Source organism: Erpetoichthys calabaricus, chromosome 3 (assembly GCF_900747795.2).
Source record: "Erpetoichthys calabaricus chromosome 3, fErpCal1.3, whole genome shotgun sequence".
Lineage (NCBI taxonomy): Eukaryota > Metazoa > Chordata > Cladistia > Polypteriformes > Polypteridae > Erpetoichthys > Erpetoichthys calabaricus.
The window spans coordinates 88,426,158-88,448,864 of record NC_041396.2 but is presented as its reverse complement, the minus strand read 5'-3'; the positions used below and the strand labels follow the sequence as shown (position 1 = coordinate 88,448,864).

General features: G+C 36.3%; 1 protein-coding gene across 1 annotated transcript; it reads right to left on the bottom strand.

Moving 5' to 3' along the window:
• Positions 1-316: 316 nt before the first annotated feature.
• On the bottom strand, positions 317-21,557 carry LOC114649669 (guanylyl cyclase-activating protein 1-like). Its single transcript, XM_028799129.2, has 4 exons — positions 21,153-21,557; positions 4,819-4,968; positions 3,204-3,294; positions 317-1,319 (listed from the first exon to the last, which is right to left on the bottom strand). Exons 1-4 carry the CDS (start codon positions 21,345-21,347, stop codon positions 1,174-1,176), a joined length of 582 nt encoding a protein of 193 aa, XP_028654962.1. The 5' UTR covers positions 21,348-21,557; the 3' UTR covers positions 317-1,173.
• Between the last annotated feature and the right edge of the window lie 1,150 nt (positions 21,558-22,707).

Below are 22,707 nucleotides of genomic sequence, written 5' to 3'. Positions count from 1 at the left end.
TCAGCTCTCATTCTGGAGAGATCAGACCCACCTGAGTATTTTGTTACTTTTCATTTGCCCTTATTCAATGCGCCATCAAGCGCCCGTTTCAGTTTCTGAACCTTATGAATGTTAAGAGGGGTGACCCATTTGGTGCCCTACCATTTCCTCTGTGACCAGTGTATTCCTGTGCTTGACAACAATCAAGCCCTTCACCTAAAAATTGCTCCAGGGACACTATAGAATGGCTGACCATGTGCTCTGACTCCCCCAAAAGACATGCAAAAAGACAATATGTATATACTGTATATATATATCCATGTTCATAAACATATTTAGATACATAACTATACAAGATATACAACTGGGACCCCTCTAAAGTACCACCCATAGTCTTCAGGAGAGGTCACGCTTCCCATGATCCTGAATTTGACCAAGTGTGCATTGAAAATGAATGGAGGGATGGATACACATGCATGTTTGTGTGCAAGTTATGTATACTCTAGTTTCGTAATGTGTTAGTGTACAAATAATAGATCTAATCCAAAGCCTGGGACTACTGCTATATAAATTAAAATTGTAAAATACAGTTTAAAAGAAAGTGGTAGTGGTATGAATCTTCATGTGTTTGTTTAATACTGTTGTTGTTTATATATCTTAATACCTTGGTAATGGCATACTGCTGCTTGTGATCCCTGCATACACCAATGGACAGGTCGATTATAATACATGCAGCCTTTTTCTTGCTCTTACTTCGTTCTTCTTTTCATAGTGCTAGACTCTGTTCTTCCTCTCAGTTTTATTTTTTGAGGGATGCTGGACCTTGTGGCTAGTTCAAAGTTGGACATTGTTCATCACTGTGTGAAGCCTGTTATTTTATTTTTTATTTTTTGTCCAATGACCAATCCAAAATGTCGTGCACTCCTTTCCACTGAAGTCCAAGCCTCTCCACTATCATTTACGTACACAGATATTTGTCTTCAATGTATGAAGGTTTTGGACTGTCCCCTCCAGCTGTTTACCAGCCTTTACTTGGATATGTGACAAAGCTGCAAGCATCTTGAAAGCTTTTTTTATTCTTATTGTCTATAATCAGTCATCAACAATCATTGCTTTATGAAGCAAGTGGAGGGGACCACTGTTACTGAATTAATATGAGTTTATATATATATATAGGAACAATATGGAATCCATTCAGGACTCAAGTTTTTTGTCATCTTTTGAACTCTCAGTTTGAATCATAGTGACAATGTGTGTCAGATCCAGGCTTTGTGTTAGAATGTCAAGGAGTTCTTCATCTTTCTGGATGCCATCCATGAATTCCTCAAGAGACAACTCACCTGTAAGTAAAAAAAAAATGGATGTATGTCAGTCTCTAGGCAGTGCACTGTCAGCTGAAATGGGGACAGTGACACCCGTGGGAGTCTGGTGACATCAGCACCACTAGACATTGCCTGAATCTTCTGGATATGGAAGATAAAGGGCATTGTAATCGAAAGCAGGCCTTACTGGTTGAGCTCATCATATTTACAATATTTCTAGGTAATTTATGGATAGGGTAACATGTAAGCAGATGGGGCTTGGCTGTATTATTTTACTGATAGTTAACCACCTCCAGAACTGTGTAAGTAATTAGAGAAGGTTTCATAAAATAAAGAATGCAGATAATGAGGCATTACAATGCTCATAAATAGGAAAAAGTACATCATCAGTCTATCCAAATATGCTTTTTATGAACCAATTCAGAGTGTATTGAGAAATTATATTCCTTTTATTTAGATACCATTACTGTGAAAAAGATAAGTTTTTTTTCAAAAGATAATTGTACTTTTTTGCAAATAACAATGAACCAAATTTAAATCTGCACGAAAACTATAGGGCAGCCCATTGGAGGTGTATTTAGTATTATGGCCTCACAGTACCAGAACATCAGATTTCCGTTGGCCTGGGCACTGCCTTTGTGGAGTTTGAATGTTCTCTCTGTGCTATGCAATTCCCTTTCACATCTTGAAGACTTGCAGGTTAGGTTATTTAGTGACTATAAACCTGCTCAGTTTTGACTGTGCAAGGACTTATATGGGGGTTAGTGTTCCTTGTGATGGACTGTTGCCTTAACTAATGTTAGATTCTGTCCTGTGTTTGATGCAGCCCATCTAGACTGCCACTCCCCATGACACTGTACTGAATAAAGTGGGTGTGTGGACTGGTTTTCTGTCTAGGACTAGATCCTGCCTCATGCCTGATGTTGTTAGGATAGGCTCTAACTCCTCCTAAGCCTAAACTGCAACAGTTTTAATAATAGATGGATGGATGGATGTATGGATAGATGGATGGAAAATTAATAACTTAATATCTCTGCCAGATCAACTTGGAAGTTAGGTTGAAGGTGTTGAAAAGTTAACTGAACAAAAAAACTAGGCATTTACACTTATCTTCGTAACACTTGTAGGATTCATGTGCGTATGTTTGGTTTTATTCTTACTTTATATATGGTGAATTAATTGACCCTGTGTGAGCGTGAGAGTGGGGTTGTGTGTGATTTGGCTCTGTGATGGAATAGCACAGTTGTCCAGGGTTGGTTTCTGCCTTATTCCCAATGCTGTCAGAAATGGATCCTGAATTGGATGAACCTAGCACAGGGACCAATTTTGAATGGTCACTTAACTTACAAGCACTCAACGTATAACACTGTAAAAAATACACTTCAATAATAATGGCTCAGTGTGTAATGTGTGTGTGTGAGTGAGCATAATCTCTGATGGACTGGTGAACCACCCTCTGTTAGAAATAGCAAGTTCAGAAAGTAAGTGGATGAAATAAACCAGCATTTCTCAACCTTTAAGTATTTGCGACCCAAGTTTTCATAACAGTTTTAATCGCACCCCCCCCTAACATTTTTTTGAAAGGAGCCCACTAATACCAATTTGTTCTTTTTTAATTAATGATATATCATAAATGCATATTTTATTATACCTACTTAACTTTTATCGACATTTATCTAACTCTATATTTATTTTTCTAGTATCAGAATGTAGTTTAAGTTAATTTGTTTTGGTTTCAATAGATGTATTTTTCATATTTTCAATTCTTGTTTTCTTTTTTTCACATCTTCGTGCCCTCCTAGGGGGGCCCACCCCACAGTTTGAGAACCACTGAAATAAACAATCCCTTTAAATCAGGTTCACAAATTTATAAAGGCACAGATTTCCTATACAGTTACATACCGTCTCCGTTAATATCAATTTTGTCAAACACCATGTTTGTAAACTGCTCTGCTGTCATTTCATGGTTGCAACCATTTATGGCCCGAATTGCCTGGAAAGTTAACACAAAATAAAAATAAATATTAATAAAAATGTGATTTTTGTACACGCTAACAATATAACATCCATCATCAATTTTATTGATAGGGTGTGCTACCCATGCTCAAAGCATTTAACAACATTAGGATTGATTTAAATTATGTCCACATGGAAATACTGCTTACCATACAGAAAGCAAAAATATCTGACTTAGAAGAAAAAAAAAGGTATGACTTCTAACAAGAACATTTCTTCCCTCAACATTAAGCCAAAAATCAGATCAAAAGGGTCTGATATTTGTACTTAAGTGGAGGCAAAGGAGAGGGGAGCAAGAGAAAACATTTCTGATGACAAGTACATTTTTCCAGATATCATTGTGTGTGTGATCAGCTAATGAGGTGGTAAACCAAGGCTACGTCCACAATACTGCATTTTCATTTTTTTACCACATGGTCTTCAGAGTTGTATACTTGTAAAAATGCAGGCTCGGTGTTGTAATGTAGAAGAGTGAAAACAGACTGATTTATTCTTGCTTATTACGTTGCCCTTCCCTGATTAGATCCTGCCCATATACAACATCTCATTCCCTGATTGGTCACCCTTCATGGAAGAAAACCATATTTCAACAGAGCAGATAGAGAAGAATTGCTTTCCATGATGCTTGTTGTGTTGCTTACCTGTATTAATCTAAATAGTGTTGTGTACAGTTTGAATGCTACATACACATGCAAAAGGCAAATCATTTTTTGGTTGCTCCAGTTTTGCAATAAATCCCGTGGCCAGTGGCATTACCATTCCTTCAAGTTTTTTTCTGCCCATGAGCACATGCCCAACGTAGGTGAACATCTACATCTCCATTTTTGGCCATTTTAGTATGGAGGGAGAATGCTTTTGTAAATGATGTAACACTAATGATCATTTTTATTTAAAAACACTGGTTTTAAAAGACAACATAATCGTGTGGACATAGCCTATAACTAGAAAGTGCCGTATAAGACAGGAGCAGTAATCACCATGATCAGAACTCTTTAGGGTGAAGCTTCACTAGATGTGCAATTCCTCAAATTTAACAGAGGAGTAAGGTGTATGGAACAGGACATCGGTATTTTAGTTACTCATCTACAGGTAGAAGTTTAAAGGACCAAGGAGGTGAGCTGAGAGCTTGTAAGATTGTTACTGAGGAAGGATAAGACCTGAAAAGGAAGTGTGGATTAAGTGGCATTTTAAGGTGTGCTTGATTATGAGGTCTGTAAGAATAGAGCCTCTATCTAGTTAGATGGCTGTGGTGTACCAATTTTGTGTGCTAGATAATTCCACTTTGGGTCTACTTCGTATAAATACCTCTGCATTGAGCCTATGGACAAATGCAACAATTTTGGGGGTCTTTTGGCCACTATAATTCCAAATTATACAGTAGTGTCCTTGAGGGTTTCAATCACACTGTATGTATCTAGTACAAAGTAAAATAGACACTTAAGCATTCAAGTTTCAGAAATAGACAGCTGTATACTGTACAGCTGGAGTCAGGTATTCTTACCTTGATGATGTTTAGCAGCTCACTTCGGTCAATACAGCCATTGCCATCAATATCATACAACTTGAAATACCATCGTAGCTTCTGCTCTACTTTCCCCTTCAGGACCAGGCTGAGTGCTGCCACATACTCCATGAAATCAATGTAGCCATCCTGTAAAATAAGAAGTTTCTTTGATTGAGGTGCTTCTATTTCTGGGCAGGAGAAACAGATTTAATTTTAGTATTGGAGAGTGTTCTTCATGAGCAGATTTTGTGGGATGCACCAACACAGCAGGCAACTGTCATGGCTGGTGAAGATGAGAAGGCCATAGTTCAACAACATCAAATATGTTGGTTGAGAGCCTTTTATCTAGAGAAACTATAACAAGTTAGCATTTATTCAAGATAGGTGTTCATTTGTTGAGTGCAGATTCAGACGATTTACAATGTTACGTTTGTATATGCATGCACATGCACCCAATAGCTAATCTATTAGGTACACCTGATTGTTGATGCAAATAAACTTCTCCACCAAAAGCCAATTATGTGGCTGCAATTCAATACATATGGCAAGCAGAAATATCCAAGAAGTTTATTTGTTGTTCAACTAACCATTGTAATGGAAAAGAAACACTGATCACAGTATGACTGTTGCTTTCAGATGTGATTATACTTTTATTTCCAGAACAACTGCCCCCTTGATATTTTCATTCATTACCGTCTCTAAAGGTAACAGAAAATGGTAAAAAAAAAAAAAAATATGTAGTTAACCAGAATTCTATGGCCAAAAATTATTTATTAATGAGATAGTTCAGGGGATAATAGCCAAAATAAGTGTACATAGAAGAAAGGCTACAAATCTTAAAAACTAACAACTTTTTACAACAGTGCTGTGCAGAAGTTGACCTTGAAGCAGGCAGCTACACATTGAGCTCCACTTCTGTCACCTAAGAATAGGAAGATGAGGCCACAATGGGCTCGGTATCACTAACACAAGTTGACTGAAGTTTGGCAAATGTTGCCTAGTCTTATTTGTCTTATTCTGCTTTGTCACACAAAAGCTAGAGTAGGTAATTGCTATAAAGTTCATGAATCCGCTGATCCATCTAGTATGGGCTGATGGAGGTATTATAAGAGAATATTTTCTTGTGACACATTTGGATTTTTAATACCAAGTGAGGGTGATCTGAATTCCACAGTGCAGAGTTGCTGACTATGTGTATTCCTTTATATCCATGGTGTACTACTCTTTTAAATGGATATGTTCAACTGAGTAATACTCCATGTCACCGCAGTGACTTCAGTTTACACTAATGGCCCACACAGTTCAAAAATCAGAATCCAACAGAACACATTTGGAACAAGGTAGAAGAGGAGGTTCACAGAAATAATGTATGGCTAAAAAATTTGCAGAAACCATGTAATGCTATCATGTCAGAATGGACCACATTGCTTTCCCTCTGGTGAATCTTTGGAATAAGATTTTGATAGATAGAAATGAAAAGAAAAACAGAGTAGGTGGATTTCTAGTCAACAATGGGCAATGGTTATAGAAACATTTATCAAAACCCAACAAAAAAAGAATCACAGAAAAACAAAAGATTAAAAGGAGTCCTAACACTAATGTCTGATGTGTTGTTTAGCTACTTCCTACATTAGGAAGAAAAGTGTGAGAGAGATTTAAGAAAAGGATACAACACATGGATATCAAGTTCTATGCACCAGCATGTTTTGTAGGTGGGTAATGGTGACACAGTAACAGTAAACAATAAGACTGTGACTTTGCAAAGACAGTCAGAAAATGATGGGGACCAGCCAGAAACAGAGAACAAAATGGCTATGTAAGAAGAATGCTAGAGGAAATAAAATTTAATCTCAAACTTTCTTCCAAGCATTAATTACCATTTTTCCAAAGAAAAACAACAATGTGACCAATTTCACATCTGAATAATGATGTTAAGATACTCTCCAAAGCTTTGGCTAGAAGAAGTGAGAAAATGCTTCCTTCTGTGCTATCATATGACCAAACTGAATTAATTAAAGGCAGACACCTAGCTTCAAACCTTTGGTGTTTTTTGAATGTTATATGCTCATCTACAAAGTCTAACTCAACAGAAATCTTATTATTTCTGGATGTAGAAAAAGCCCTTGATAGATTCAAATGAAACTATATGTTCACTACATTGCACAAAGTCGGGTTTAGGCCAGATATATCCACATGGATAAAATTACTTTATATCAGTCCAGAAGCCTCAGTTTGTATTAACAACACAACCTCAGACTCATTCAAATCAGATTGTAGAACTCTACAAAGGTGCCCACTATTGCCATTGCTTTTCACAATAGCCATTGAGCCATTGGCAATTCAATTTCAGAATACATCAGAGATAAAGGGTATTATCACGGAAGGACTCAAACAGGTAATATCACTATACACAGATGATATGGTGCTTAATACATTACACCCACAAATTTCTTTACCATTAGTCCTTAACACATTATCAGAATTTTAAAAGACATCTAGACACAAAATTAATTTGAATAGAAGTGTACTTTTTCCACTAAACCCTTCTTCACTTCATACTAGATTGGTCATCTTTCTGTTCATTCTATCAAAACAGTTTAAATATCTAGTGATAAACATTGCAAGTAAATATAAAGATATTTTCACCACAATTTTGGTAACAGTATAAAAAATTCCAAACAAGACATTGACAGATGGACTACACTACTTCTCACCTTAGCTAGGAGATCAACACTACATTGTCTCCCCCAGAACCTGAGATGGCAGCCCCTCTGGGTTGCAGTAGTGCCCTGGCTTCCCACAGGTCATCATAGGAGCTGGTTTTTTTTTTGGCTCAACCCTGTTAAGTTTCGTGTGTGCCACCATGGGGTACTGCAGGGACCAGCAAGCCCTGCTTCATGGAGCTCTCGCCTTACCTGGAAGTGCTCCCAGGCCAAATCTTTGGGACACTAGAAGTACTTTCGGGGATTACTTAAAAGAAGCGGCCTGCCACTGCTCAAGGAGCCAGTCAGGAGGAAGGAGGATGAATCTTGCTAGGAAGAGCAGAGGAGGCAGTGACTGAGAGACAACAAGTGTGAGAGACAGATAAGGAGAAAAGCATTGCTGTGTGATGTTTATTTCTGTACTTGTGGTTGTGGCATGGGAAATGCTTACAGAGAAGCAATAAAAACTCTTATGTTTTTACACTTGTATGAAAGCCTTTGTGTTGGGTGTTTGGGGAGCTGGAGTGCCTCCTTGTGGCCACTACTGTCAAGATGCGGTCCTTCCTAAACTTCTATATCTATTCCCAAGCACCCCTATATACATTAACAAATCATTATTTAAGAAACTAAATTCAGTTATAACCTAATTTATCTGGAATTTGAGATGTCTACACACTAAACAGATGACTCTACAAAGACCTAAAGCAGATGGTGGCATGGCACTGCCAAACTTTCAATTGTATTACTAGGCGGCAAATATACACACTATAAAAACCTGAAAATTAGCATGAATCAATGAATCTTCACCAGCCTGGTCAGTAATGGAAATCAAATCTTGCTCTATATCTTACATCTTATACAGTATGTCCAGCTTTGTACCCCAGTAAATACTAATTATCATAAATGTACCATAATCCAGTAGTCCATCAATCACTCAATATGAAACCTATGCAGGATGCACTTCAAGGCACAGTAGCTTTAATCTTTTGTGCCCCTTCACGATAATCACCTGTTTCCACATTCTCAAACCTAGTCAGTATTTAACCTATGGAAAATGCTTGGGATTAAGACACTTAAGAGAATTGTATCTAGATAAAGTACTTGCATCTTATAAACACTTATGTTTCAAATTTAACTTTACAGCAACAGCATTTTTCCATTATTTTCAAATTAGAATTTTTATATAAAGAAACCTACCCAATTTTCCACACCTCCCATCCATTTCTTTTTTGAAGGCAATATTAATTAGTCTTGAAGACTCAAACATCATGTTAACAATATATAAAAATATCTTAATATATTTTCACTTCAATAATTCTAGGGGATGGTGGGGAAAGGACCTTTCAATTAACATCTCAGAAAAAGAGAGGTAATCATCCATACATAGAATACACTCTAGTTTTCTGTGTGCCAAGCACTCAACAATTCAATTTAAAATCTTTAATCATCGATCAAACTTATCTTATTTTTAGTTATCCAAAATGGACCCAGTGCAAGATCAGCTTGCGAGAGTTGTCATCTAGCTCCAGCATCAGTGGGCCATGTGTTTTGTATGCACAAAATTAACATAATTTTGGGTAAAAATCTTTAAATGCTTATCTGACAGCCTTGCTGTCACAATCACTCCTAACCCATTAACTGCTCTATTTGGTGTACTCCTAATTGGGCTTAAAGTGGAGAAAGACAAACTGATTGTAAAAGCCAACACCTCACTACTAACACCTAGACTTATCTTTTTTAACTAGAAGAGTTCCAACCTACCTTGTATAACTCAGTGGGTAAACTGGCTTTCTATTTTAATTGAAATTGGAAAAAAAAATTCTCGCTAAGAGGGTCTGTTCAAAATTTTTAAAAACAAAAAGACTTTAAATAATAATTTATCAGGAGGATAACATTGTTTTTATGCTTTTGGCTCTCCTCTCTTTCTATTTTTTTTTTGGGTGGGGATGATTTTTTATTTTGTTAGGTTTTGTTTTCCCTCTGTTTTCTTTCTTTTCTTTTTAATTTCTATGGCATTCTTTCTGGATTGATTTTGAAGTAATTTGTTGTATACGTTCTGCAAATTTTATCTGCTTGACTTTATACTATATTTCATTCTTGAAATAAATAAATTTGAAACAAATAATAAAAAAAGAATGAATAATTGTTGTACCAATTACAAAAACAAAGTACAAGAGAAGAAAAAATTAAAAATTAAGAATATGACATTGCAAAACCAAGATTATAATATCATTATAATATGATGCCTCAAATAATTAAGGATGTTTTATAAGCATCTGGCATTAGATATGTGTATTTAAGAAGGTGGCTACTGAGTTTACTGCACATGTATACTGTGCATAATGTGTATAGTGTATAATGTGTACAGTGTATACACGTGGAATTATGATTATTGATTTTTCTGTATACTCGAGTTTCTTCACATACCCCAAATACAAGTCATTTTTTCAATTCCAAACTGGCTTTTTGTGGGTGTTTGTGCATGAGAATCTCCTGTGAAGATGGGCTGACTTGTTCAGGGTTGGTTTTTTCTTTTGCTCTCATTTCTATCGTTATAATGACTTTCTATAGTTAGTCATTGACAAACATTACTTAATGACTAAGATTATTACTTCACGTACATTCAAATGGTAATAAATATTATAAAGTGATAACCCATATATTTGGAAGCACTTCTATCTATCTATCTATCTATCTATCTATCTATCTATCTATCTATCTATCTATCTATCTATCTATCTATCTATCTATCTATCTATCTATCTATCTATCTATCTATCTATCTATCTATCGTGAGAGAGAGTATAATAATATATTGTGTGGCTAGCCAGAGTCTTCTAGAAGAGAAAGACGAGTAGTGCATGATGGGGCAACATACAAACAGGTTTCCTATATTAAAAACCCACATTGGAGACTGGAGAGCCCCAGGGTACTCTTGAACACATTTGTATGCAAGCAAATTTAGAAATATTTTCTAAAAAACCATTGTTATACAAAAAAAAAAAAGATTAAACAACATTTATTTTATGCAGCATCTTTTAATGTTGTACTTTATCACACAGAAAAATTCCTGGGAAGGCTCTTTTTCGCTTTTCAGTTAAAAAGTGTTATAAAACAAAGTTTTATTCTTAAATAGTAAGAAATATCAAGAGAGAGACAGAGTAATACCAATGAAATTCCTTTTATGGCTTGTTAATGCACCTGAACTAAGGTATTAAGTGTTGGAATAAGCAAGTCCAGCAAGTCCATGTTCCCTTTTTTAAAACATATCCAAAAATGAAAATGCTGCACAGATAGACAGAAATTTGTCTGTTCCTTGAGGAGCCAACTGGGGTGGCTTTATTGGGCCTTTTGCTGGAAGGGCTACATGAGGTGTTGCATTTTACTCTGTCTTTCTAAACATTATTCAAATTAAAATTTCAAATTCCCATATCTATAGATATCCCAAATAATACACTGTAGCTTTTTTTCTTCCTATGACCACATTTGAAGAAAATTTGAAGTCCCCATCACCAGCATTTAATTGAGTGAGTTTGATTTCTTGGCTTCCTCACGTGTGTTTGGTGCCTGTGTCTGTGCAGGGAGAGCTCTGTGCTTGGCCTTGAGCTAAATCTGTTTAAAGAGGACATGCCTGCCTTTGAGGACACCAGTGAAAATTAAGGGGAGGCACACTGAAGACCGAGGCCAGGAAGTGCTTATTTTCTCAAAGAGTTATGGGAATCTGGAACAAATTACCAAGACGTGTAGTTTAAAACGAAATCTTGACAACCTTTAAGAAGAATCTGAATGAGATATTCGGACAGCTTAGCTATTAGCTAAACAAACAGCCTTGATGGACTAAATGGTTTCCTCTTGTCTGTCAAATTTCTTATGTTCTTACGTTTCATGCTTCATGGACTGTTGTGTGATCGTTAAAAATAAAGTGCTTTCAGTCTGCTAGAAATCCAAATAAAGTTCTCAGGAGAGATGCATTTAAATGGTGTTTTTTGCTGTTCTCTTCTACATTGTCAACCTGCTGCTCATTTAATTAGGCTGACGATGCTAAAGTAGGCAACTTATTTGCATTTGTTTAGTCATACAGACCTGTGGCAACATGAAGATCCAATATTTGAAAAGGCATGCATTAAAATGTGTTAATAACTCCAAAGTTAAAATTCAATATATTATTTTAATTTGCCCTTTACCAGGACTATTTTTATTTTCATTGTGGAAAGGTTGCCTCTGTGAAAGTTAACAAAATTGGGACAATATATTTTTGAAAAATAATCAGATTTTTTTCTACATAGGCCCTTTCTATATTTTGTAAAAATTATACCGTAAAGATGCTTTTCTTGATAAACAATATAAAAAGTGAACATTTCCTATTATTTCTGCAGAAAAGTATATGTCTATCTGAAAATAAAATTGCAATTTTTAAGCACTAAGTTTAAGTTTACACATATACTATATTACATGCTCATGTCCATTTAATAGATAGGTCGATAGATAGAGATAGGAAAGACACTGTATAGATAGATAGATAGATAGATAGATAGATAGATAGATAGATAGATAGATAGATAGATAGATAGATAGATAGATAGATAGATAGATAGATAGATAGATAGATAGATAGAATATACATGCACTCTTTGCTCTGAACACACACATCAGAATGACTATAAGGCAAGAAAATGAAAAAGAAAGAAATGGGCATTACAATATTTAATCCAAACTGTAGTTTGCAACCACATTGAGTATAATGATTGCAAATGCTTTTGTGAGATGATTTCTAAACGGAAGCATTTGTTTTCCCCAAAGTTTCCTAGCATCTCATTAAGTATCTGGGCTTATGGGTCTAATCTGCTTTTCTCAGTCTTTATCTTCATTCTGAGCTCTAAATCCTGATTAAACCAAAATAGCTGAGCCACTTAGAGACTGCAGCCCAGACTGAGGAAAAGGTCAAAGTGAGTTATAGAATATTCAAAGAGGTGCTCTTCAGCCTCTTACTCTTTATTACATAATCAGTGCACGTTAATGGCTTATCCAGATGATCATAGATTTACTGTATTTTTAATTTTTTCCCTTTGAATTTCCATTCTGTCAGAGCAGACTGTTGACTGTTGACTTTAGAGTGTTCAAGAAGATATAATTCTGTCTTGAGTAACAGGTTAAGTGTATAACTGAGGCTTTGGAGCTGCAATATCAAGTAGGTTTTATGTACAATATTGGGTTATACCTTTCATGGAGGAAGGGCTGGTGCCACCATTAAGGTGAATTAGTAATTTGCCTAGGGCCCAGATCATAATGGGGGAAAAACCCAGCTGCACAGGTTAGGCACCGAACAGTTGGTCGGTGCACTAATAAGCTTGGCCTAGGGCACTGCCTGGAGGTAGTAGCAAAGGAGAGAATTAAAAATTGGGTTCTATCTATCTATCTATCTATCTATCTATCTATCTATCTATCTATCTATCTATCTATCTATCTATCTATCTATCTATCTATCTATCTATCTATCTATCTATCTATCTATCTATGAAAAAAACAATACTTACAAAAGTTCTACATCTGTGCAGTTAAGGCAAAGTTAAATCAAAGATTAAATTTTAAGTCCCTAGATGTGAATTTTGGTCTACACCCTCAGTCCACTGAAATTGAAGTGTTTATCTATTTAAATCTTAATAAGTACATGAAACTAATAATAAATACATAAAATAATTATTGACATTACTAATGAACCAGAAATGCCTGATTCATAGCGCCAATGATGCTTCATCCTAACCTTGACAATGTGCTACAAATGCCACTTTCTTATCCATCTTCTGTGACTTTCCCTAGCAATCTAAAATTTTAATGGAAAAGCAGATTTATTGTATCCCTCAAAACAAAGTAGTATGATAAATGAAGCCTGAGTATAGTATCCCAACAGCAGTAATAAATCATATTAATGTTTGATTTAATTCTTTCAGATAATAAAATGTATGTCTGAAAGGTTTGGTGTCTCATTTATAACAAAGATCCTGATCCCTTAGGAATAAGGGTTAAGATTGCAGAAAATACATTTTAATTTCTGCATCTGTTTGCTCAAAGAAACATTAGCGTTTAAGAGCAGGTAATTATCTCAGCTTCTGTTGTTGGCTCTCCTGTTTTCCTTTCTCATTGTCTGAAAGCAAAGTGTGAATGGTAGATGACCTCAAGTATTTCTATCTCTGCAGTCCTTCCACTTGATCATCTTTCAAGAAAATCTGAAGTGGCTCTGACAAGCAAAAGCAGCTCACTTATCAGTTTCACCTAAATTAAAGCTAGAACAATGGTGATGCTACTGTTCTCATGGTTAGCAATGAGATCTTTTGGTAAGATATTAAATGTATATATTAATTAATTTTACAAACTGTAATTTAAAGATTAGCCCTGGTCAATATTCAAATAAATCCAGAACATTCATACCTCTGTGTCAGGGCTGAGCGCAGTATGGGTGAGACCCAAAAATGTCCCTAAAATGTGTCCCCAGCTCCTTCCTCCTTCTCATCCTAGAAGACTTTGAAAATTAACTAACTAATGCAGTTTGACAAGCTGTCAAAATTTTTAAAGCCAGCAGGAGGTTATGGAGAGTAATGACCATACATAATGATAACACCACAGAGGAGACTGATAAAACAAGAATTATATCAGGTTACAATCAGGTACTTTGCAAATTCCTCCTTGTGTCTGTCCATACTGGATTCTTGTTTCTTCCTGTACCTTAGTTTTATTTTTTTTTCTACCAACAAGCTTCAGTTTGCATTGGTATTTGTAGGCTTGTTGTTCATTCATCTTATAATATACACACTGCTAATATTGCTTTGTTAAGTAAAAATCATTTGATTGATAGTGTAATGTGCCTCCAGATGCATATAGACATCAATAACCTATAGAACAAGAGAAGAACCTGACAGGGACAATTTAAAGAGGATGCCATTAACACAGGGATCCTCCAAGTGTTAGTGTGGGTAAACAGGGTAGCTAGGGACAAGGAGATAGCTGAAATACATGACATACCCCACATGAATGGACCTAAAAGGAGACAGGGGGCCCAAAACTGGTTAACAACTCCTGTCCCTACAAATGAGTGGGCTTAGGTGGGCAGTGGTTCTAGAATTCTCCTAGCACTGTGGTTTGTAGATCACGTGGGCATCTATAATAGTAACCACAGAGTGAGGTTGCTTGAGCCAATCCGAGATTAGAGATAGAAGAACAGGGTAGGGGTAAAGGCTCATGTGGCAGGGATTTATAGAGAGAAGGTGAGATAGAGAGACACTGGGAAATGAGAGGAACAGTTATCTTATGTTTGGTAGGATGGTTGGTGAAATGTGTAGGACAAGTATAGTTTCTTGACTGGATTGACCAGTACAATAAAAAATAAAGAAGTTTAACTTTATGTATGAGAAATAGGGATTATTGCCAGACAGATCTCAAGCAAGGTTATATTATCAAAAAAACAAATCATGAAAGTGAAACCAAATCAAAATGATTGAATGATTCTAAAGCTGATTTCTGAAATTCCTTGCTTTATATTGTTTAAGAAATATTTCCCCTGTGATTATTACATGACTTCTTAATGCAACGTTATTCTTAAATTAGAAGGCTGCCATGATGTTCCATGCCAAAGTGTGCACACAAAAACCCAGAAAAGACAGCCACAGCTTTAGAAACCTCTAAAGACATTACTGACCAGTGACACATGTGACAAGTTCCTACACCACCATTTACATAAGAAAATTACATGATGAAAAATGTAAACAGTTAAGGAGCTATACTTCTATTATTATTTTAGTTTGGTACAAATCATTCATTTTTTATTTCACCAATGCTAATTAATGATCTATCTGTAAATGTTTAGAAGTTAACTTATTCAAATTACACAAAGCATCCATCCATTATCTGAATTTGCTTTATTATGACTGGATGGAAGGTAGGTGAATTATATTCTGATGGTGTCAGCCATAAACTTTTGGAACGTGGGAAGAAACTGAAGTACCATTATTTGTGTAGGTCTTCCACATTCTGCTTTTACTGTATTTCACATATTGCAGTTTTCCTCCCATGTCCTCAAAGATGTGGTTGTCAGTTTGTTTGGCCCAATGTGAGTGTCAGTGTGTGTATGTATGTTGAGCCATCTTGGAGCTGCCTCCTGACTTGCACTGAGCACTGCCAGGATAGGTTCTGATCCCCTGTGACCCTAAGTTGGATTACATAGGTTTGAGAATGTTATGAAATATTATGAAGTAAAAAAGAAACATTGCTGCCATCTAGTGAAAAAACATGAGCAGAGTCATGAGAATTTACCATTCCAAAAATGTATGTACTGATGTCATGAGGACACTGTGGTTTGTAGAGCTTTCTTAAACATCCTGCCCGTGTTAAGCCATTCTCCCTATGCCTGTGTGGATTTTCTCCTGGTGCTTTTGTTTCCTCCTGCACCACAAAGATGTGTGTATTTGGTTGACTGGGAACATTGAACTTTCCTAGTAGGGTAGGTGCAAGCATTGGTTTCTCCTGGCCTGGCTTGTACTCAGTTGGCTGGCATAAGCTACAGCTAAAAATGACCTTAAAACTGAAAAAGTATATATACTAGCCAAAGTATCTGGAGCTGCCCAGGTATATTTGTAGAATGGGTAAAGAAAAGAAAGCAAAGGTTTATGTGTTTTTTTAAATGATGACCCTGTTATTATTGCTTGCTGTCCCATCCATCATCCACTCTGCCTTCTCTATTAATGTTTCTGCTTTTGTGAGTCAAGAATTTGTTGGTTTTGGATCCGATTGGATTCCAGAATTGAGGTAACTCTTTGCTGGGTTGTAACTATGAATGATGTTATATCTTAGTTGTCCTGTTAGTTCAAAGTGGACAGTTTGTAGTTGAATGTTTCATTTCCTTTGAGCCAGCAGTTGGCAGAAAAAAAAAAACCTCTGGGAACCCCAGGGTCAAACGTTTGGGTTCCAAAGTAGTCTGTCTTGTCCGTATGGTCCTAGACATTAATTATGCAAAATGTGGTCTAAATCGATTTAAAAGGGTGTAGGCAGACAGACAAACATTTTATTTCAAATGTATTATCTAATATTTTTTTATCCAAAGTGACTATTATTAGTTATGCATTCAGCAAAGAACCCTTAGCCCACCACCACCACAGATGACCATAGAGGTGCAAGCAAGTTGAGAGAATGGAGTGGGTGACTAGACTGTGCTTCTCCTTGTAGCTTGGAGACATTCCATTAAATACGGAGAATCATCATGGCTTCAAATCCCAGCCCTTCCCCTCTCTGTATGAACTAGAGCCTTGTCTAGACTGGTTTGCATTTTTGCCCATTGCTGCCCCAAAATGTCCACTCTCTTTCTCATTTGGATTAAGGGGGTTTCTAAAGGATATCATTATCCTGTCATATTTTTAAAAATCTCAATGCTTTGCTTTTAAAACACATTTGAACAGAAAAAAATTAATGTGTTATCTTTCTCAATAAGCCACTTAATAAAAGAAAAAGCAAATACTAGCATTTAATGTTTTTTAACTAACAAATTCAAGCAGCATGTACAAGATGTAGGAAGACACTTTAAGGGCCATTTCAGTGGTGTTTTCAGCAGATGGCAGCAAAAAACTGTTTGCCAATTTTAATGAAGTTGTTGGTTTCATAAGGGCATGAGTGCTTTGAGTAGTGAGAAAAGTGCTATATCAATGTAAAGAAATATTATTATTATTGTTATTATTATTATAATTATTACCTCTTAGTGCTCACATTCCAGACTCATACCTATGCGCATATGTCTTGTGTGTGGCACTTACCTGCCATGCTTGTGTCTGTGACCGATATCCCCCACAGTCCAAAGACTCAGATTAACTGGTGAGGCTGGATAGGCCATTCAGTGGGAAAGTGAAGTTGATAATTGTGCCATGAAACAGACTATAAAAGAGATCCAGCTTGCACCCACTATCCTGTCCCTGATCTAGACTAAGATCTATTAAGGTCAGGAACTGAATATAGATTACAAAAGGTAGGCAATAATTCCCAGACAAAAATACAACAGGGGTTCCAAAATTGCTTTCCCTCTGTAGCCCAGGCCAGCCTCTGATTTACAATTATTCCAGCTCTGCCAATGTGTGTGTCATTAAAGCAAAGCACAATATCATGCCAATTTGTTTGTCTGACTTCCATGTCCCTTTCTGCTTGTCTGGAAACTCCACCAGCTTGAAAAATTGATGCCAAACTTCTGTGTCAGTGAGCAACACAGAGCAGCTGTCAGACTTCTCCTCGTGGTTATCCCAACCATTGATCTCCAGTGTATGTCAGTTGCTCCTCTGTGACTCACAATACACATGGCTAAGAATCTTTGCATTTGGGAGCATGACAGTCAAATTACAGGGCTAGGATATATTAAATAATAATAATAATAATAATATAATATATTTTGGTTTGATCACACCATGTTCCCATCCAGCTGGATGTATAATCGATCCTCCGAATTCAAGAGAAAGTCCTGAGTGCAAACAAGAAGTGACCTCAACCATGGACATGCAGAAACTTAGACACTTGACTCATGGAATTTGTAATCTGTGCCCACCTGTAATTCTTCTAGAATTACATTTAAGCTAATGGAGAACTGGGCAATGTCCCAACTAGAGGCTTTATGTCCTTGGGCGTGACTCTTAGAGATCAAGCTCTGATCCAATTTATGATCTCTCTGAGTAGTGCGTCACTAATGCAAATACTTCATCAGCCATCTAGTTAGAGTCAGTTTTATTCATTATAGATTCTTATTCACTTAGATATTGTCAGCCCACCAAGTATTGTAGATGGAGACGGAAATCTTATTTGGACTGCAGTTGATGTTCTGTGTTCACAAAGAACAGCGGCCTCTGCCCTACTCTAGTCTTTTATAACCATATAAATAAATATAAATATGTTTATATATCAATTATCTAGAGCCATTTCAGATTTGGAAGACAAAGTCTATGCCAGTAGCACTGGGTGCAATGGCAGTCCATTATAGTATACTGTATTAACCTTAATTATCATTAGCATTATCACTGGTCTATCAGTCAATTTCTGTTTTGGCCAGTTGACTCCAAATGGTTTCTTTCCACTAACCTCAGTCCTAAGCATTTCCTAGGGTTAAACCCATTCTTCTCATATCATCGGCCATTACCTTCAACCACATCATCTTTGCCCTCACACAGGATCTCCTTGCCTGCACCTGCTTCACAATGCATCTGAACATGCACCCATCCTCCGCTCTTAAAGCCCAAACCAGATGTTGTCCTGTTGTCCTCCGCATGTGGAAGAAATTTTTTTTTTTTTCTATAATACAAGACTAGTAGGCCTAGCTGCCTTTAGTTAAATTAACTTAAGTCATGTCAAAATAAGTTACAACAAGTCTGATATGTTTTACAGGATTAATAAAAGCATGTCCTTGCTTGAAAATCTGCAAAGGACACTAGGTCAAGGCCAGGGTATGCTGTAAGCAATTACGTGTTGTTGATTACTTGAAGATTTTAGGGAAATTGGCAGTGTCTTGGCTGCAGGGGATTTGGGAGATGTATTTTTAAGATTCTTTTGTTTATATTGTCTAATCAAGGATAAAACGAACATGACTTTGATGAACTGATCAATCAAAAGTATCCTCTTGGTCATTCCCTTATTGTCTAAACCTATTTATTGTAACTGATGATTAAGAGCCTTTATTGATATTACTGGATGCATAGCAGGCTCTAGCAAGGGGCAATAAAGGAAGTGTTCACAAACACTTATCCATACAGGACCCACTTAGAGTTGCGTGTTTGACAGCTTGATTGTATAATAAGCTACATGTTCCTGATTGACCAAACCGAGATGATGCCGTAATTATTAGTCAGAAAGTGCCATCTTAGTACAGTGGATGCAAAAGTGTGCAGGAAGTATACAAACTACAGCAGCATTGTAGTTTGAATTTCTATCTTGTCCTTTTTACAATTTTTATCTTATTTATGTTTTATTTAGAATACATAAAGGAGAATTAACAACACTATCTAATATTATAATTTGTCCTTTATAGAAATAATATTGTCCCAAATGGTCCTAAAAAAATGAGAGATATTGGTAACACTTCAGTTTATCCATCTATCCATCCATCCATTTTCCAACCCGCTGAATCCAAACACAGGGTCATGGGGGTCTGCTGGAGCCAATCCCAGCCAACACAGGGCACAAGGCAGGACACTTCAGTTTAGGTACTGAAAAAATGCATCTCATGCGTACTCATTTACTCTTATATAACAAGATCTTAAACACTTCTTTTGATCTTCATAACACTTACAAAGCATCAGTAAAGTGTTTATTCACCTCTGTAATGTGACCTACTAACAAAACATCAGAGTGGTCTGAGGTGGCTTAACTGAGACACAGTTCTCTTGAAATTACGTATTTAGTGTAAGACCTGTGAATCCTTCATATTAACAAATCATTTTACCATCATGTCAATACGCTAGACTGAACAGAGATGAATAACATGTCTAATAATGTTTAATAAGTGGTATGAAGACCAAAAGAAGCCTTTGTTAAGGTCTTACCAAGATATTTATACTTTATAGTCTTATTTCAATGTTTTGTTATACTTTTTTAATTTCACCATCTCTTAACTTTTGGAGGTAGTTATTGGTAACTATAAAATGACTCCCCTGGGTCATAGCATATAACAAATGTAAACTTGGTTGTGAAATAAAATGATGATTTATTCATCATCCTTGAGAAGAAAGACATTGAATTTTGTTAAACAACTGTTAGGATTTTCAAAAAAATCATATAATTCGTTAAACTATCTTTCCTACCATGCCCACAATAACCTACCTGCTTTGTATGTATTAAGATGTGCTTTTATGCTGTATTATTTCATTTTCTAGAAATATAATATGATACCAAAGTATATTTATAACATGTTAAGCAATATTCTTAAATTTTCTATATAAAAATTCAAATGCAAACAGTTTTCCTCCAATATCCTAAATGGTGATCAACGAAGACATGTCACATGAAAAGACCCAGGTTTTAGGTCTTTCAACATGGCTGAAAAGCTGCCGAGGGTGTTCAAACAGTCCTCAGTGTCCAGATGCCTAAATATATAGATCAAGAAGGCCATCTGCATCATGGAACTGACATTGGACTCAATAGAAACCATGGCAGGAATGAGAAAGAAAGCAAAATTATAACCCATTATGACTCATGCTGCACATCATCTTTAAGATATTTTCTCCTGGAGTACCTTTAGCGACCAGCTCATTTCACCACACTGTGCTCTGAAATCTATCTATCTATCTATCTATCTATCTATCTATCTATCTATCTATCTATCTATCTATCTATCTATCTATCTATCTATCTATCTATCTATCTATCTATCTGTCTGTCTGTCTGTCTGTCTGTCTGTCTGTCTGTCTGTCTGTCTGTCTGTCTGTCTGTCTGTCCAATAATATAATACTAGAATCTTAGGTTCAATTTTTTTACAAACCTCTGTCTTTTACTTTGAACTTTTCTTGCTGATGGGTACAATTTTAATCTCTTTTGACTGTATCGCCTACTTTACAGTTCTTTCCAAGCATATCATTTCTTTCAGACCATCGTACTCAGAGAAGAACAGTCACCGCTTACCTTATTCATGTCAAATGTCTCAAACATCTGTTCAACATATGCAGTGGCAGCTGGCGAGAGGTTCTTCAGTCCAAAAAACTGTTTGAACTCATAGAGGGTCAGTTGTCCAGAGGGGCATTCTGTCATGAACTTCTTGTACCACTGGTGGATCTCGCAGGAGGTGAGCTCTTCAATGGTCGATCCATTGCCTCCCATTGTTAAATACTAAGTGAACCACTCAAATGAAGCCGACAACTTGTGTGAAGTGTGCACACTCTAGGAGTAAAGCAAGAGCTCAATGACCTAAGATGAAGCAACTCCACAAAATGCTCTTCTGTCTGCCTTAAAGATAGAGATCTGAAAAGGGAAACATCCCTGAGTTCTGCTTACTTATCCCATCAATACCTTGTAGATGAATAAAGTCCCCCACCTCCTGCTTACCTGGGATATTTGAACTACGTCAAAGCTTTCGGCAGCCAATCCACAGCCACCATATGTCATGATTTGCAAATAAATAGAGGAATTTCTGTTTTTTTTTTTTTGCTCTGGCTTTCCAATTATAGCTCTGTTGGATAAAAAAAAGAAAGTCGATAGGATTAAAGAGACTGCAACGCAAAGATTATTTTTAGTTCTGCAAATCCAATAATCCATTATTACATGGCATATTCACCATTCACTGTGGTGGAAAAAAATGTTGCAAGTGTTACAAAAAACATTTACAGTTGACTATTGAGCATTCATCCAAATAGTAATGAAGGGTCAATGAGCAGAAATAAAGGTAGAGAAAATCAAGTGGCAATAAAGGTGTAATTCTGCATGTTATATAATAAGCAACAAAAGAAAGAAAGAAAGAAAGAAAGAAAGAAAGAAAGAAAGAAAGAAAGAAAGAAAGAAAGAAAGAAAGAAAGAAAGAAAGAAAGAAAGAAAGAAAGAAAGAAAGAAAGAAAGAAAGAAAGAAAGAAAGATAAATTCATGCTTCAGTTTTTCTATTCAATTATTGGTCTTCAGAATTCAACAGTTCAATTCCAAGGTCTTCTCAGATTACCAAGGTCTTCACCCTTCCCTCAAAATCCATGATCACAATGTATGGTGGGTCTATGGTTTGACAGTAAACCATGAGAGCCATCCTAAAAGTATCTGAACTTTCATCACTATAGTTTAATGTGACATCCTCAGACTTGCAGCTGCTGTCCTAATTGACTGCTCAATCTCATAATCCCTTCTGCCTTAATTTTTGTAGGATTTCCCAGGGAATTTACAATAAGCTTTACACCACAAACAGCTGACCTCCCTTCACCTTGAAATATACAGAAATGTCTTTTTTAGGAGAGAAGACCATGACATCATATTTGGAAGTGCTGGCTCTCACTCCAGCAAAGTCACTTTCACAACATCGGTTAAAGGTGCAGAGGAGGTCATATTCACAAATTAGTGGAGATACCACTTTCATTTCTCAGAACTGGGATCCCCTTCAAACTTTTGATGTGTGTCTATATCCTTTCCATAAAAGTCAGTAATTGTATTGGAGATATGATACCTTGCAACATCAAATGAAAACCAAAAATGTACTCTGCTT

Coding starts and splice junctions, on each gene's coding strand:
- LOC114649669 (XM_028799129.2), bottom strand. CDS start 21,347: ATGGGAGGCAATGGATCGACCATTGAAGAGCTCACCTCCTGCGAGATC. Junction 3,295..4,818: donor AGCTGCTAAACATCATCAAG/GTAAGAATACCT, acceptor TTAACTTTCCAG/GCAATTCGGGCCATAAATGG. Junction 1,320..3,203: donor AATTGATATTAACGGAGACG/GTATGTAACTGT, acceptor TTTTACTTACAG/GTGAGTTGTCTCTTGAGGAA.